Source organism: Erythrolamprus reginae, chromosome 10 (assembly GCF_031021105.1).
Source record: "Erythrolamprus reginae isolate rEryReg1 chromosome 10, rEryReg1.hap1, whole genome shotgun sequence".
NCBI classification, from domain to species: Eukaryota; Metazoa; Chordata; class Lepidosauria; order Squamata; family Dipsadidae; genus Erythrolamprus; species Erythrolamprus reginae.
The window spans coordinates 1773221-1789838 of record NC_091959.1 but is presented as its reverse complement, the minus strand read 5'-3'; the positions used below and the strand labels follow the sequence as shown (position 1 = coordinate 1789838).

The following is a 16618-nucleotide window of genomic DNA, read 5'->3' as shown; positions in this document are numbered from 1 at the left end:
AACAGTTTATCGGCGCATCGTGGAATCCGACGTGGGAGATTCCTTCTACATCCGAACCCACTTTGAGTACGAGAAGGAGTCTCCGTATGGACTGAGCTTCAACAAAGGAGAAGTCTTCCGCGTCGTGGACACGCTGTACAATGGCAAACTGGGCTCCTGGCTGGCCATCCGGATTGGCAAGAATCACAAGGAAGTGGAAAGGGGCATCATCCCCAACAAAAACAGGTATACTTAAGAGTTCTCCCTGTGGCCAACCTCTCGCCTAGACAGCTGGAGTTGTATTTAGAGCCCTGTTTTGTTATTCGGTCACTCAATTTTGTCCCATGGGCCACAGCACACCAGCCACGCCCACCCTCTCCCCCATCATCCACTGTCTCCTGGAGGTCTGTCTATCTATCTATCTATCTATCTATCTATCTATCTATCTATCTATCTATCTATCTATCTATCTATCATCCCTCCCTCCCTCCATCTATTATCTATCTTTCTTTCTATCTATCTATCATCCCTCCCTCCATCCATCCATCCATCCATCCATCTATCTATCTATCTATCTATCTATCATCCCTCCCTCCCTCCATCTATTATCTATCTATCTATCTATCTATCTATCTATCTATCTATCTATCTATCTATCTATTTATTAGATTTGTATGCCGCCCCTCTCCGAAGACTCGGGGCAGCTAACAGCAATATAAAAAGACAATGTAAACAAATCTAATATTAAAAATAATCTAAAAAACCCCAATTTAAAGAACCACTCATACATACAAGCATACCATGTATAACATGTCTGGACAGTAGCGAGAATTGTCTTTGCACAGCACTGGAAGAACGAGGAAACTCGTGAAAATATAAGTAGAAAAATAGCAAACTGTGCAGAAACGGGTGGGTTAACATTAAAGATAAAGGACAAAGAAGAGACAGAATATTTTTTTAACATGGGATTTGTTTTCTCAATGGCTAGACGATCGAAGTAGAAATTAGAATTTGGAAGATTGTTACTAGATAGAGGTGAATAATATTACTACTACTACCACTACGGTATTATGTACAAGTAAACTGACCCAGACAATGCACTGTTTGCTAAGCGCTTATGTATGTTAAAGAAAATTGTGTAAAATATTAAAAAATAGTTTTCTCCAACCCCGTTTTTGCTTTGGTTACATTGGAATTGGGCAGCGGTGGGCTCTCCATTGATTTGTGTCTTTGTCTGTTTGACCCAGAGCTGAACAGCTGGCCAGTGTCCAGTACACCCTTCCAAAGACCGCCGGAGGGGATCGGGCGGATTTCTGGAGGTTCCGAGGCCTGCGCAGCTCCAAGCGAAACCTGAGAAAAAGCAGAGAGGATCTGTCGGCCCAACCCGTTCAGACTAAGTTTCCTGCCTACGAGAGGGTGGTCCTCCGAGAAGGTGGGTTTCAAGAAGACGGACAGAATAAACAGAATTAGAAAGGGACCTTGGAGGTCATCTAGTCCAACCCCCCTGCTCAAACAGGAGGCCCTGCTGAATCAGAGAATAGCAGAGTTGGAGGGGACCTTGGGAATCATCTTGGATAACCACCTGTCGGAAGTAGTATAGGGTTTCCTGCCTAAGCAGGGGGGTTGGACTAGAAGACCTCCAAGGTCCCTTCCAACTCTATTATTATGTCAGCACAACACAGCAAACGAGATCACTATGCTGGATTTCGTATTTCATCCCCAGTCGGGCGCTTCCCAAGCACCTAGGACTGCGTGATGTAGCGGCGAATTATGTTTGCCGATCCCAGTGAAGCGGCCTTTTGCAATTGACAGATGGAGATTGTGTCAATTCTGATGGTTTTCAAATGTCCGCTGAGATCCTTTGGCCCTGCGCCCAGCGTGCCAAGTACCACTGGGACCACTTTCACGGGCTTATGCCAGAGTCGTTGCAGCTCGATTTTTAGATCTTCGTATTTCACTAATTTCTCTGGCTGCTTCTCCTCAATTCTGCTGTCTCCTGGGATTGCGATGTCGATGATCCATACTTTCTTTTTCTCCACGGTCACAATGTCTGGTGTGTTATGCTTCAGAATTCGGTCAGTCTGAAGTCGGAAGTCCCACGGTAGTTTTGCTTGCTCATTTTTGACCACTTTTTCGGGCCTATGATCCCACCAGTTCTTTGCCACTGGGAAATGGTAGTTCCGGCACAAGTTCCAGTGGATCATCTGTTGTTGTTGTGGTTATTATTATTATTAATCATGATGATGATGATGATGATGATTATTATTATTATTAATCCAGCCTACTGAGAATCAGAGAATAGTGGAATTGGAAAGGACCTTGGAGGTCATCTAGTTCAACCCCCCTGAGAATCTCAGAATAGCGGAGTTGCACGTGACCTTAGAGGTCATCTAGTCCAACCGCCCTGCTCAAACAGGAAAGATGCTGGAGAAGCTTGTGTTTACAAGAAGACTTCTCTTCAATCCTTTTAGCTGGTTAGTTGGGGGAAAGATCAGAAGCAACGTGAGAAAATATTATTTGACTGAAAGAGGAGTAGATGCTTGGAACAAACTTCCAGCAGACGTGGTAGATAAATCCACAGTCACTGAATTGAAACATGACTGGGATAAACATTTACCCATCCTAAGACAAAATACAGGAAGTAGTATAAGGGCAGACTAGATTTACCATGTGGTCTTTTTCTGCCCTCAATCTTCTATGTTTCTATGTTTTCCTCCTAAAAGGTTCCTAGGAAGAGTCAAGGCCAGACATTTGATCTACAACCTTGATAGGACAGGAGGATTCTGGCTTTGATTCTGAGCCAGATCTCTTCCTCTACTTGATGTTCTCCAAACGCACTGTGGGATTCCAGATTCCTCCCATTCTCTGCCCCAGGACAGAGTCTAGGCCCTCACCTCTCTTGCAAACCGACCTAGCGCTCCATATCTTTCAGGAGATAACTCAACTCTGATGTCGCTTTCTCATTCTAGCTGGATTTCTCAGGCCGGTGACCATCTTTGGACCAATTGCCGACGTTGCGCGAGAAAAGCTGGCCCGTGAGGAGCCCGACATTTATCAGATTGCCAGTAAGCGTCTTGCTTTGCTCTCTTGAATTGGCTGCCACTTTTCTCAGTCGACTCAACTAGCTAGGACCCCAGCAATAGCCCTTAAGACTTATGCAGCCCTCTCTAAGCAGTTTACAAAGTCAGCATATTTACCCCAACAATCTGGGTCCTCATTTTAATGACCTCAGAAGGATGGAAGGCTGAGTCAACCTTGAGCTGGTCACGATCGAACTGCTGACAGTGGGCAGTGAGTTAGCCTGCAGTACTTCATTCTAACCACAGGGAAGGGAAGGGACGTGTGGGGGGCAGGGAGGAAGGAAGGGAAGGAAGAAGGAAGGAAGGAAGATGAAAAAATGACGGGAGGGAGGGAGGAAGGAAGGAAGGGAAGGAAGAAGGAAGGAAGATGAAAAAATGACGGGAGGGAGGAAGGAAGGAAGATAGCAATAGCACTGAGAACTTATATACTGCTTCACAGTGCTCTGCAGCCCTCTGTAAGTGGTTTACAAAGTCAAGCCTCTTGCTCCCGATAATCTGGGACCTCATTTTAATGACCTTGGAAGGATGGAAGGCTGAGTCAACCTCAAGCCAGTCAGGATCAAACTGCTGGCAGTGGACAGAGTCAGATTGCAATGCTGCCCTCTAACCACTGCACCACCACAGAGAGAGGGGGTGGGGGAAATAGCCAGGCCAACTCTGACTGCCAGCAAGCACAACTTTTAACAAAAAGCATTTGACGTCTAGAACATTGATTGATCGTGTGCTTGTTTTTTAATATTCTGGGGTTGTTTTTTTAATTTTTTAGCTTAACATTGTAATTGGATTGGTGGGTATTGGATTTGTTATTATGTATTGTTTTTACCTTGTTGTGAGCCGCCCCGAGTTTGCGGAGAGGGGCGGCATATAAATCCAATAAATCTAATCTAATCTAACATGGGATTTTTTGCATACAGAGCTTGCCCACTGAAAAGGAGTGCTAGATATGCCTGTTAAAATGTATGGTGAATAATGGATAATGTTCATTTTTCCCCAACAGAAAGTGAGCCCAGAGATGCTGGAACTGACCAACGCAGCTCAGGCATCATTCGCCTTCACACGATAAAACAGATCATTGACAGAGTAAGTAATTGTTAAAAGTTAAAAACAGATTAAGGCTCTAGATCAGACCTGGGCAAGGGGCAGCCCGTGGGCCGCATCCACCTGCTATCTGTGACCATTTCCTGTTCCCCCAGACAAACCTTAATACTATTCCTGAGAATAGTTGCACTTCCGACCATCCTTCCCCAATCTGGAAGCTCCCCAAATGCAGCTTTCATCAGCCTGAATTTATAAATAGAATATACAAGTAGATACAAAGCAATTAAAAAAAAGTTGAATATAATTTAAACTAAGTAAAAACCGTTTATTTAAAAGAAAAAGAAAGATTGAGTACCAAACCAATTTTTCTCATAAAAAGTAATGTAGTGAGTAACACCGACAACTCCTACCTTGTGCATTGAATACCAAACAGATGATGAGCACCGGGACAAAACTTGCGCATCAAAATTGCGTTGAGTTCCAAATTTGTTTCAAAGCAGCTACCAAGGTGCTGCTGTGCTTCAACTCCCAGAATTCTCAGCAAAAGTCAAACGGGTTGTGGGAGTTGAAGTCCACAGGTCTTGCAGTGACCAAGGTTGGACATCCATGCTCGTCACAATCCTCATCTAGATGCTTGTTGTTGGTTGGTTGGTTGGTTTGACTTGTTTGCCTCCCTTCTCAACCGACTCAGGGCAGCGCAGAAGTCTAATTAATAAATAAATAAATGTTGTCAACTGACGGACAAATATGCCACTCGCCTTTCTTACCCGTGTTCCCATTTCTCAGGACAAACACGCCCTCTTAGACGTCACCCCAAATGCAGTGGACCGCCTAAATTACGCCCAGTGGTATCCCATCGTGGTATTCCTGAACCCGGACTCCAAGCAGGGGGTAAAGACCATGAGGACGAGACTCTGCCCAGAATCCCGGAAAAGTGCCAGGAAGTTGTATGAGAGGGCTCACAAGTTACGCAAAAACAACCATCACCTCTTTACGGGTGAGTATGCCAGGGAGGAGGGTTGGGTTGAATGAATAAACCTTCCTTCCTTCCTTCCTTCCTTCCTTCCTTCCTTCCTTCCTTCCTTCCTTCCTTCCTTCCTTCCTTACTTACTTACTTACTTACTTACTTACTTAATTCCTTCCTTCCTTCCTTCCTTCCTTCCTTCCTTCCTTACTTACTTACTTACTTAATTCCTTCCTTCCTTCCTTCCTTCCTTACTTACTTACTTACTTACTTACTTACTTACTTACTTACTTCCTTAATTCCTTCCTTCCTTCCTTAATTCCTTCCTTCCTTCCTTAATTCCTTCCTTCCTTAATTCCTTCCTTCCATCCGTCCTTACTTCCTTAATTCCTTCCTTCCTTCATTCCTTCCACCCTTCCTTCCATCTTTCCTCCCTTCCTTCCATCTTTCCTCCCTTCCTCCCTCCCTCCCTCCCATCCATGAAATCAACCACATTCTGCAAAATCGCATAAACCCTGTTTGCTCTTAAGCGAAATGCCCTGGAATTTTTCTTTCAACCCAACCTAACTTTGGAAGGGAGTTGTTTTGGAATGAAGACCCTTGTGTGCTCGGTACGAGCTGTGGCTGTGACTTCATTTCAGCACCTCGCCTCTCATTTTTGCCTTTGCCTTTTCTGTCGGTTTAGCTACCATTAACTTGAATTCCATGAACGACGGATGGTATGGAGCACTCAAGGAAGCGATTCAGCAACAACAAAATCAGCTGGTTTGGGTGTCGGAAGGAAAGGTACGGCGCTCTTCCTGTTTGTTAGCAGATTATCATGTTTTAAGTTGTTCAGAATCACAATGGCTTCCAGGCGAAAGTCACCTTCTTCCTTCCTATGGTTAGAAAAGATACGAAGGTAGCCCTGTTTGAAATCAGTGCAGGCCAATTGAAGGAGAACTAGCTAGGAAGTCGACGCCCCACTCCAGGGATTTGAGATGAGGAGCATACAGGTTCGGTTGGCTTTCTCGCTTGATCCCTCTTGAGGCTTGCATGCTTGATAGGCAAGGCATGAACATTGACCTAAGTGGGCTACTGGCTGGTAGGTCTCCTGTCCTTCGTGGCGAAGTTGGATGGAAGAAGCTACAGTTTATAATTGTCTCTGATGTCTTCAGACTCATAGGAGTCTGTAGGAATCATGAGTCGTGTGAAAGTGCTGGTTATGACCTAGAAAGCCCTACATGGCCTAGGACCAGATTACCTATGGAGCTGTCTCTTGTCCCATGTATCCCAGCGGCCGGTCAGGGCCCACAGAGTTGGCCTTCTCCAATGCCGGCTGGCAGGCCCTAGAGGAAGAACCTTCTCTGTGGCAGAGATATGCACTACCCCCATTCTCCGGGCCTTTAGGAAGATACTGGAGAAACATCTGTGCCAGCAGGCTTGGGACTGTTAAACAGAGATATTCTGTTCCAGCTCAGATATGGATGAATGTAACTGAATGGTTTTTAAGACTTGGGTTTTTAGGTTTGGTTAAATTTGATTTTAGTATTTTAATGGGTTTTAGGTCAAGTTTTAATTTTGATTTCTAATATGCTATCTCTATGTTTTTATTCTTATGTTGTAAGCGCCCTAGGGCGCCCTAGAAATTGGAAAGGTAGGTAGGTAGGTAGGTAGGTAGATAGATAGATAGATAGATAGATAGATAGATGATAGGTAGGTAGATAGATAGATAGATAGATAGATAGATAGATAGATAGATAGATAGATAGATAGATACTAAGATAGATAGATACTAAGACAGACAGACAGACAGACAGACAGACTCACTCACTCACTCACTCACTCACTCACTCACTCACTCACTCACTCACTCAGTCAACCATGTTGAAGATAGCATTGGCCCGCCAGGTCTAGATAAAGAGATTTCTCCATCTTAGAAGAGAATATTTGCAACTCAGGATTGAGAGATAGTCTCCTTGGTCCTCTCTTTCTCCTACCTTATTTCGAGAGATGGCCTGGAGGAAGCTCAAGATCCTTTTGGGATTAGCTCTTGACCAACTGCCCAAGGAGATGTAGACTTCGGTCTCCTTTGCAGCTGAGACCGATGTGTTTCCGCCGCCTCCCCATTCAACTGTCCAACTCTGATGTGTCTAAAACAGGCAGATGGTACTACAAGTGATGACCTTGATCTACATGATGACCGGCTCTCCTACCTGTCGGCTCCAGGTAGCGAGTACTCCATGTACAGCACCGACAGCCGGCACACCTCCGACTACGAGGACACGGACACGGAAGGCGGAGCCTACACAGACCAAGAGTTGGACGAGACGCTCAACGACGAGGTTGGGACCCCCCCAGAATCCGCCATTACGCGCTCCTCCGAACCCGTAAGAGAAGAGGCCTCCGGGGTGCATCCAGAGAACCAAAGCTGCCCTCCGTATGGCTCCCAAGGCCAGCTGCCGCCGAATCACCGGATAGACTCTCCGGCTCTTAAAACCAACACTGCTCAACCGGTAAGAAATGTTAGGAGACTCTCCAGTTCCCGCCAGTCCAGGACCTCGAGTGGACACCGTTGCCCATGATTTAAAATAGGCGAATTCCTCTTTAGTCTTCAGGGTGTCCAGCAAACCTGAAAAATCAGGGAATTATCAGGGAAATCGGCAGTTCGGGAATTATCAGGGAATTCGTGAAAACTCCCCAGAATAAATCGGGGGGGTGTGTGTGTCAAACTGTATTAAAATGTTTAAAAGTCAGGGGGAAATCATGTAAAAAAAACCCCCCAGATTGCGCTGCCTGGCAGAGTCAAGCAAAAATGAGCCTAACTGTGGCAACAACTTGCTTTTGCAGCTACTGATATTTCTCCACGGCTTAGCCGTTTGGGATGACGACATCTACCACCGCGCCTTAACTAAATCGCAAATTACAGGGAAATATCAGGGGATTTCCACAGAGTGGGCCTTCTCCGGGTCTCGTCGACTAAACAATGTCGGTTGGCGGGCCCCAGAGGAAGAGCCTTCTCTGTGGCGGCCCCGACTCTCTGGAACCAGCTCCCCCCCAGAGATTAGAACTGCCCCTACTCTCCTTGCCTTCCGTAAGCTCCTTAAAACCCACCTTTGTCGTCAGGCATGGGGGAACTGAGACATCTCCCCCGGGCATATACAATTTATGCATGGTATGTTTGAATGTATGTTTGCTTAGTAAATGGGTTTTTTAAAAATATTTTAAATTATACTTATTAGATTTGTCATGAATTGTTTTGTTTTGTTGTGAGCCGCCCCGAGTCTGCGGAGAGGGGCGGCATACAAATCTAATGAATGAATGAATGAATGAATGAATGAATGAATGAATGAATGAATAAATAAATAAATATTTCAAAATGCTTTCCCCCTGGACACCCTGAGTCTCAAAAGCATCCCCGGTACCAACAATTTAATTTAATTTTTTTTTTGTCGATTTTTTTTCAGTTTCAATCTTTTTTGAGTCATCTCCCATGTTCTTCTCCCGATCTTGGTGGTGTTTTTGTGGTTACAGCCAAAGTTTTAATGGCGTCCTCTCCGCCACCGTCTCCCCCATAGTTAACATGACCACACCCCAGCAACACATCTGTATTTTTGCCGTTTGCAGTGCCCAATAGTGATGCCATCCTGTTTTATGACTCTTTTTTTTGGTGGCAAAACCACACCCCCCAGCAAACGGTTGCCGCTTAGATGTCCCAGCAGAAAAGATTGTAAAATTGGATCGGTTAGTTGGCCGATCCATTTTGCACCTGTTACAACTTAGGGCCATAATGCACAGCCGTAACTTGAGGACTTCCTGTAGATCATGGTGAATTTAGCAGGGAAATGTAGAGAATTGCTCCAGAATCCGCTTAATGAGGCTTCAAAGGGGTTACCCTGCCCTTGTTTTTCCCTCTCTTCTGCCCACACAAATGTCCATCAAAATGCCGTTTTTCTTCCTATTGTTTTTTTGAGGGACGAATATTCATCACTCCAGTTTCATAATCAAAAAGAAACACACACACACACACACACACCACATGGGCTGATTATAGCTAATAGCCGTAAGCCGCCCAGAATCGTCTTAGCGCTGTGACGAGGCAGCCTATAAATTTAATAAATAATAATAATAATAATAATTTTTTTTGATGCACCGGGAGAGTCTCGGCTTGACCGAAACCTATTATTTTAAACACTTCGCAGAAAGCAGAGACTTCTTCACCCCCCTACCTTTCCCCGTCGCCAGAAACGGGGCCCCCGGCCTCTTCGACGTCTGCCGCTAACCCCTGTGTAGGTCTCCCCAGCGTCAGGCTGGAGGAACCTGGGGCGGCCCCCTACAACTCGTACCAGCCACAAGCGGGGCCCCTAAGGATGGCCGGCCCCGAGGCGCCCCACCTAGGGCTCAGAGACCAGGAGCTGCCTTCCTTACCGCCGCACCTAGATTCAACCAAGGTACCCGCGGCTGCGCTGCCACCTCCGACGGGTCCCGGTCGAAATCCAAACGATCGTTCCCGCTTTGCTTGCGTGCTCAAGGCTCTCGTCGCTGCTTCGCCCCTTTTCCTTCCTGCAATCCAAAAGAACTTCAGAAAAACAAAGCCTTAATTTGGGGGAGGGGGCAGCGCTCTTTGATTTGCATGCGTTCAAGGGTCAAATCCTCATTTCTGTGGCAACGAAATTCAAAGGTCTGGTCCGGCATTTCGCTTTTCCGAGCTTCACGGCTTGAATTTTTTTGTTAACTTTCGTTCTGTGTTGCGTTGTGTTGTTTTACTAAGCGATGCTGTGTGTCTCTTCCTTTGTTAATGTGCTTTTTCAGGAAATCACAGCCTTCTTTCCCCATGGACAACACTGGGGAACAGCAGTGCTCTGTTTTTTCATCTAACTTTTGGCCTCCAAAAATAACCAGTTTTTGTCTATCACGTCGACTTTTTAAGCTACAGGTCACCCTCAAAAGTCATACAAATTGTGCACGGAAAGGAAAGGAAAGGAAAAGCTTACCCAATACAGTGATACCTCGTCTTACAAACTTAATTGGTTCCGGGACGAGGTTCTTAAGGTGAAAAGTTTGTAAGACGAAACAATGTTTCCCATAGGAATCAATGGAAAAGCCATTAATGCGTGCAAGCCCAAAACCCACCCCTTTTGCCAGCCGAAGCGCCCGTTTTTGCACTGCTGGGATTCCCTTGAGGCTCCCCTCCATGAGAAACCCCACCTCTGGACTTCTGTGTTTTTGCGATGCTGCAGGGGAATCCCAGCATCACAAAAACGAGCACTTCACTGGCAACGGAAGTCCGGAGGTGGGGTTTCCCAGCAAAGGGAATATCAGTGAAATCGCAGCATTGCAAAAACACCGACGTCCTCAAAACCCCACCTCCGGACCTCTGTGTTTTTGCGATGCTGTGATTTCACTGAGGCTCCCCTCACTGGGAAACCCCACCTCCAGACTTCCGTTGCCAGCGAAGCGCCCGTTTTTGCGCTGCTGGGATTCTCCTGCAGCATCACAAAAACACGGAAGTCTGGAGGTGGGGTTTCCCATGGAGGGGAACCTCATGGGAATCCCAGCAGCAAAAAAGGGGGGTTCGCTGGCAACGGAAGTCCGGAGGCAGGGCATCCCAGCGGTGGCAGTGGGTTTGTAAGGTGAAAATAGTTTGTAAGAAGAGGCAAAAAAATCTTAAATCCCGGGTTTGTATCTCGAAAAGTTTGTATGACGAGGCGTTTGTAAGACGAGGTATCACTGTATATTGTTTACAACAAATAATTTATTTCATACAAAGGCTATAATGGTTACTGCAAGTTAAATTGTGTCCATACAAATACAGGGGTACCTCGGTTCTCAAACGCTTTGATTCTCGTACATTTCGGATACCGAACAAAATTTTTGGCAAAAATTTGCTTCGGTATCTGAACAAAAATTCGGATGCCGAACAGCCACAGGAAATTTTGTTTATTATCCGAAATGCTACAAGATCTGAGGGGACGGGGTGAGACTGAATGGGAGTCGGAATCCGACACGCCCATCCTGGCCGCCCACTTAACAACCTCCAAGTCTCTAGTCTAAGCGCTCCAAGCTGTAGGAAGGGTGGGGGCGGCTGCAATACCGGCAGTTTCGGGGGGGGCTCCTTTCCTCAGTGGTTCGTCTTGTACCTTTCGGCAGCTGCACCAACATTCTCCGCGACGACGACGGTGGCGGCGGTGGCTTTCCTTCGAGCAGCAGCAGCGGCGGGAACATCAGCGGCTTCCCTTCCTCATGTGACGTTCCCGGCGCTGCTACTGCTCGAAGGAAAACCGCCGCCGCCACCTTTGTCGCGGAGAAAGTTGGTGCAGCTGCCTAAAGGTACAAGACGACCCACTGAGGAAAGGAGCCCCCCCGAAACTGCCGGTATTGCAGCCGCCCCCACCCTTCCTACAGCTTGGAGCGATTAGACTATAGAGCTCCTCAGATCTTTATCCCATAGGAAATACAGTGGTCCCTCGATTTTCACGGGTTCAAACTTCGCGAAACGGCTATACCACGGTTTTCCAAAAATATTAATTAAAAAATACTTATTTTATTTATTAGATTTATTTATTTTTCCCTATACCACGTTTTTTCCTGCCCGATGATGTCATACGTCATCACCAAACGTTCGTCCACCTTTAATAAATATTTTTTTAATAAACTTTAATAAATAAACATGGTGAGTAACAATCTAAATGGTTGCTAAGGGAATGGGAAATTGCAGTTTAGGGGTTTAAAGTGTTAAGGGAAGGTTTGTGATACTGTTCATAGCCAAAAACAGTGTATTTACTTCCGCATCTCTACTTCGCGGAAATTCGACTTTCGCAGGCGGTCTTGGAACGCATCCCCCGCGGAAATCGAGGGAACCCTGTAAAGGAAATAGGGGCTAAGAACCAATTAAATCCATTTCCATTATTTCCTATGGGATAAATTAATTCGGTACTCGACCAAATCGGTTCTCGACCACACTTCTGGAACGAATTGTGGTCGAGAACCAAGGTACCACTGCAGTTGTTTTTTTAATTGAAGGGTAATTATACATATTAAGTTAAAAAATTTTGCTTAGAACTTTTTCTGGAGTAATCTGTGGGCATTCTCGCTTGGTGCTCCAACAATAGTCAGACATCCTATGCACATCCCATCTATCTTGATATGGCGCCTCCGTGATCTTCACGTCTTGGTGGAATCGCTCACCCTGCTTGTCACTGACTGCACCAAGATTTTTCGGGGAGTTAGCAAGATGGCTGTGTAAAAAATGCAATTTGATGCTCACGTTGCAACCTCATAACCTGAAAATTCTCATAAAGTGTAGAGAAAAAACTGGACGTGGTAGAAAAAAACCTAACTACAGTTTTGAAACCAACATTCCTAATCAACTATCAGTTGTTCCCCAGTGTAATAACATGGGACTTCTTGGGGTGTGAAATAAAAAAGGGTTTGGGCCAACCTGTATTTTAATCAGGTGTGGGAAGGAAAGGCCTGCGGTACTGACCGACTCAGGATTGTTTGATTCTGAGGTTGCCTTGGGCAGGACTAAATTTCTGAGGCTGATTTTAATGGGCAGTTTATCCAGCACTCCACATTTAGCAGCCACAATTGGATCCGGCAAACTCCTGTTGTTGAGTGATGGCTACCGGTATGTAAAACCACAACCGTGCTTACGATCTTGACTTGGGCTTTAAATCCTGTGCTTTAGAGACCTGGGAGGGTCACAAAAGCGAGGACTGGCCGTTCAGTTGCTGAACGAGGCAGTCGCTAAGCGAGCACTGCCTGTCGGCTTTTGAAAACTGCTAAAATTCTTGATGATCTGGGGGCGGCAAAGCTTTGATTTGATCCAGAGGGATTGGCTCTGGAGCAGGGGTCTCCAAGCGTGGCAGCTTCTTAAGACTTGTGGACTTCAACTCCCAGAGTTTATTTGTTTATTTTATTTATTTATTGTTAGAGTTGGAAGGGACCATGCGGGTCATCAAGTCCAACCCCCTGCCTAAGCAGGAACCCAATAGCATCCCAGCCAAATGGCAGTCCAATCTCCTCTTAAAAATGTCCAGAGTATTGGAGTTCACAACGTCCGCTGGTAGGTTGTTCCACTGGTTGATCGTTCTGACCATCAGGAAGTTCTTCCTTATTTCCAGGTTGAATCTCTCCTTGGTCAGCTTCCAGCCGTTGTTCCTTGTCTGGCCCTCCGGTGTCCTGGAGAATAAAGTGACCCCCTCCTCTCTGTGGCAACCCCTCGTATACCTGTAGACTGCTATCATGTCCGCTCCGGCCCTCCTTTTCTCTAGGCTATCCATGCCCAGTTCCTGCAGTCTCTCTTCGTATCTCTTGGTTTCCAGTCCCTTAATCATCTTGGTTGCTCTTTTTTGCACCTTCTCCAGAGTTTCAATGTCTCTCTTGAAGTGTGGTGACCAGAACTGAACACAGTACTCCAGGTGTGGTCTGAGCCAGCTCCTCAGCCAGCTCTGCTGGGGGTTGAAACCCACAAGTCTTAAAGTTGCCAAGGTTGGAGACCCCTGCTCTACATGTTGCGCAATATCTGACTGTAGCAAAACGTCTCTTTTCCTCCCCAGATGTACCGGAAAGAGCCCTTCATGAACGACGACCCCCCTCGTCAGAACTTTGCCTTGAAGCAGTCGGGACAGAGGCAAGAGAAAGACCCCAACCTGACTTACGAACTGCAGGGTCCGTATCCGGAGAAACCAGCCAACCGGGATTACGAGCCTTTGGCCTACCGCTACGAGTCCTCCAACTATGTGGACTCCTTCCCCCACGGCTACGACCCTCGCCTGTCCTACGAGGAGCGGGTGCCCCCTTACGAAGACCACTGGATGTATTACGAGGAGAAGCAGCCCTACCAGCCGCGGCCCCCCTACGAGAGCCAGCCGCCCCGGGATTTCGACCCTCGAGCCAACGCTGAAGAGAACACGGCGCGCGCCGGCTACTTCGCCGCCCAGCCTCGCTTCGAAGACTCGCCTCCCGTGGCCTACGACAGCCGGCCCCACTACGAGCCCGGCCCCAAAGCCTTCAACCTCCCCCAGCTGAGGTACGAGGAGCCGCCGCCTCCCGGCTACGAACTCCACGGGAGGTACAAGTCGGAGCCCCAGCCGTACTCCGCCACGGTGCCCCCGCTCGCCCGAGCCGAAGCATTACTACGAGTCGCAACCGCGCGGCTACGAGCAAGCGCCTCCACCGGGCTTCGGCGCCAAAGCAGCCTCCTACGACGCGCCCCTCGCCACCGGGGCTCCTCACCCACCGCTCCCTCCCGCCAGCAAGCCCGAAGCCCTGCCTTGCAACAGTAAAGCACTGCCCACCCCGCCGGCCGAGGTGGAGGACGACCCCGCCATGAAGCCTCAGTCGGTGCTCACGCGGGTGAAGATGTTTGAGAACAAGCGCTCCTCCTCGTTGGAGAAGATCAAGGACTCAAACGACCTCTCGGCGGTGAAGGTAGGGGAGCAGGGGTTGGTTGGTGGAGGGAGTGATTGTATTTATACGCCGCTCATTCCGAAACGGACTCAGAGTGGTGCCCTGTATGGGGGCCCCATCCTGGAGGGGAGGGGGCATTTGATTTTTAATGGGGGCCGTTGGAACCTTGTTTGAACCAAGTTAATGGCCTTTTAGGCTCACGTTTTGAATTTTATGTCACGGGGGATTTCAGAGGTGCTTAGGTGGGGCACAGCCAAAAGAAGAGTTGGGACCCACTGAGTGGAGCCTCGGAAGGGTCCAGGGCAGCATCTTCGCCTCAAAGGGTCTAGTGGGATTTAGAGGAGTGTTGGGGGGATTTGAGAAATAATATGTGGGAGGCAATTAAATCTCCCCCCTCCCTCCCTCTCATTCCCATCTCATTCCTTCTCCCTCCCACCTTCCTTCCTCTCCTCCTGGCACTCTTCCTCCCTGCCTTCCTTTTCTCCCCTCCCTCCTTCCTCTCCTTCCTGCCTTCCACCCTTCCTGCCTTCCTTTTCTCTCCTTCCTCTCCTCATTTCCTTCCTTCTTTCCTCTCTTCCCTCCTTTCTTCCACCCTTCCTCCCTGCCTTCCTTTTTTCCCCTTCGTCTTTCCATCCCTACTTCCTTACTCACTTCCTCTCCTTCTTTCCTTCTTTCTTCTTTTCCCTCCTTTCTTCCACCCTTCCTCATTCCGTTCCTTCCTGTCTTCCTTTTCTCTTCTTCTTCTTCCCTCCCTTCTTTCTTTCTTTCTTTCCTTCCTTCCTCCCTGCCTACCCAAGGACAGCAATTTTATGTAATATCAACTTAACATTGTTCACACTGTAATAATTTGGGTGATGCCAAATCCCAGCAAGCGGATTAAATCAATACCAGAAATGGATAGGGCTGAAATGGGCCCCCATTTTAAAGTGCCAGGCTCTAGCTGGGCCGTCCTTTCAGACAGGATGCTGGTTTGCCCCTTCGTCTCCGTTGACCTTCTTTTCTGACTTTGGTCTGTTTGCCCTTCAGCATCCTCCGGAACTTGCACCTAAGCCAAATGTGGCACCGCTGACCGGCCCCAAAGCAGCCACTCAAAACCCGAGCGACAAATCAGCTTACAGGTAAATGCAGATGGAGGTGTGCAAGCAACACACCATCAATTAAATTAATCAGTTTATGCCATCCATCCATCAATCAATGCACAGGTTGCCTGCGTAAACCTGGCGCCGACTCTGGTGTCGTTAAACAAGGACTACCTTTGCAATCAAAGTACTGTGGTTCTTACACAAATCTTGGAGTTTCTATAGTGCGATTTGGAGTTTGTTCCCTTGTGTTTGAAAGCACCGGGTGGTTTTTGGTGCAGATGCTCTCAGTGTAGATAAAAGAAAAGAGAACATTGGTCAAGAATCGTGAGATACAACATGTAATTATTGTCATTAGGGTCAGTTAAGCAATGGGGAAACAATATTAATAAAAATGTGAAGGATACAACCAACAAGTTCCAGCCATACAGTCCTAATTGGGAGGAGATGGATGATAGGAAGGATGAGAAAAAGTGCAGACTTAGTAAACATGGTGTAAGCCGCCCTGAGTCTAAGGAGAAGGGCGGCATTAAAAAATCAGATAGATAGATAGATAGAGTTACAGATAGATAGATAGATAGATAGATAGATAGATAGATAGATAGATAGATAGATAGATAGATAAATAGATAAATAGATAGATGATAGATAGATAGATAGATAGATAGATAGATAGATAGATAGATAGATAGATAAATAGATAGATAGTTTGACAGTGTTGAGGGAATTATTTGTTAGCAGAGTGATGGCTTGCGGGGAAAAGCCTTTCTTATGTCTAGTTGTCTTGGTGTGCAGTGCTCTGTAGCGACGTTTTGAGGGTAGGAGTTGGCACAGTTTGTGTCTAGGATGCGAGGGGTCCGTCAATATTTTCACCACCCTCTTTTTGACTCGTGCAGTACACAGGTCCTCAATGGAAGGCAGGTGGGCAGCCATTGTTTTATTTCTTGCAGTAGTTCCGATTATCCTGTGAAGTCTGTGCCGGTCTTTTTTGGCTGCAGAACCAAACCAGACAGTGGTAGAGGTGCAGAGGAAGAAAGTTAGGCACCTTGAGTTATTTACCAAACCAACCAAAGGTGGGAAATAAA

General features: G+C 47.0%; 2 protein-coding genes across 2 annotated transcripts in view; one reads left to right on the top strand and one right to left on the bottom strand.

The window, feature by feature from the left end:
- MTMR10 (myotubularin related protein 10) overlaps positions 1-16618 on the bottom strand; it is a 780230-nt gene that overhangs the window by 504152 nt on the left and 259460 nt on the right. The gene's annotated exons all lie outside the window — the stretch shown is intronic.
- Positions 1-16618, top strand: part of TJP1 (tight junction protein 1) — a 101262-nt gene that overhangs the window by 70278 nt on the left and 14366 nt on the right. Inside the window, 11 exon segments of the mRNA XM_070763177.1 lie at positions 6-225; positions 1227-1411; positions 2949-3044; positions 4057-4139; positions 4884-5094; positions 5747-5847; positions 7203-7556; positions 9243-9491; positions 13602-14141; positions 14143-14475; positions 15481-15572. Of these exon segments, the coding sequence (XP_070619278.1) occupies positions 6-225; positions 1227-1411; positions 2949-3044; positions 4057-4139; positions 4884-5094; positions 5747-5847; positions 7203-7556; positions 9243-9491; positions 13602-14141; positions 14143-14475; positions 15481-15572 (2464 nt within the window).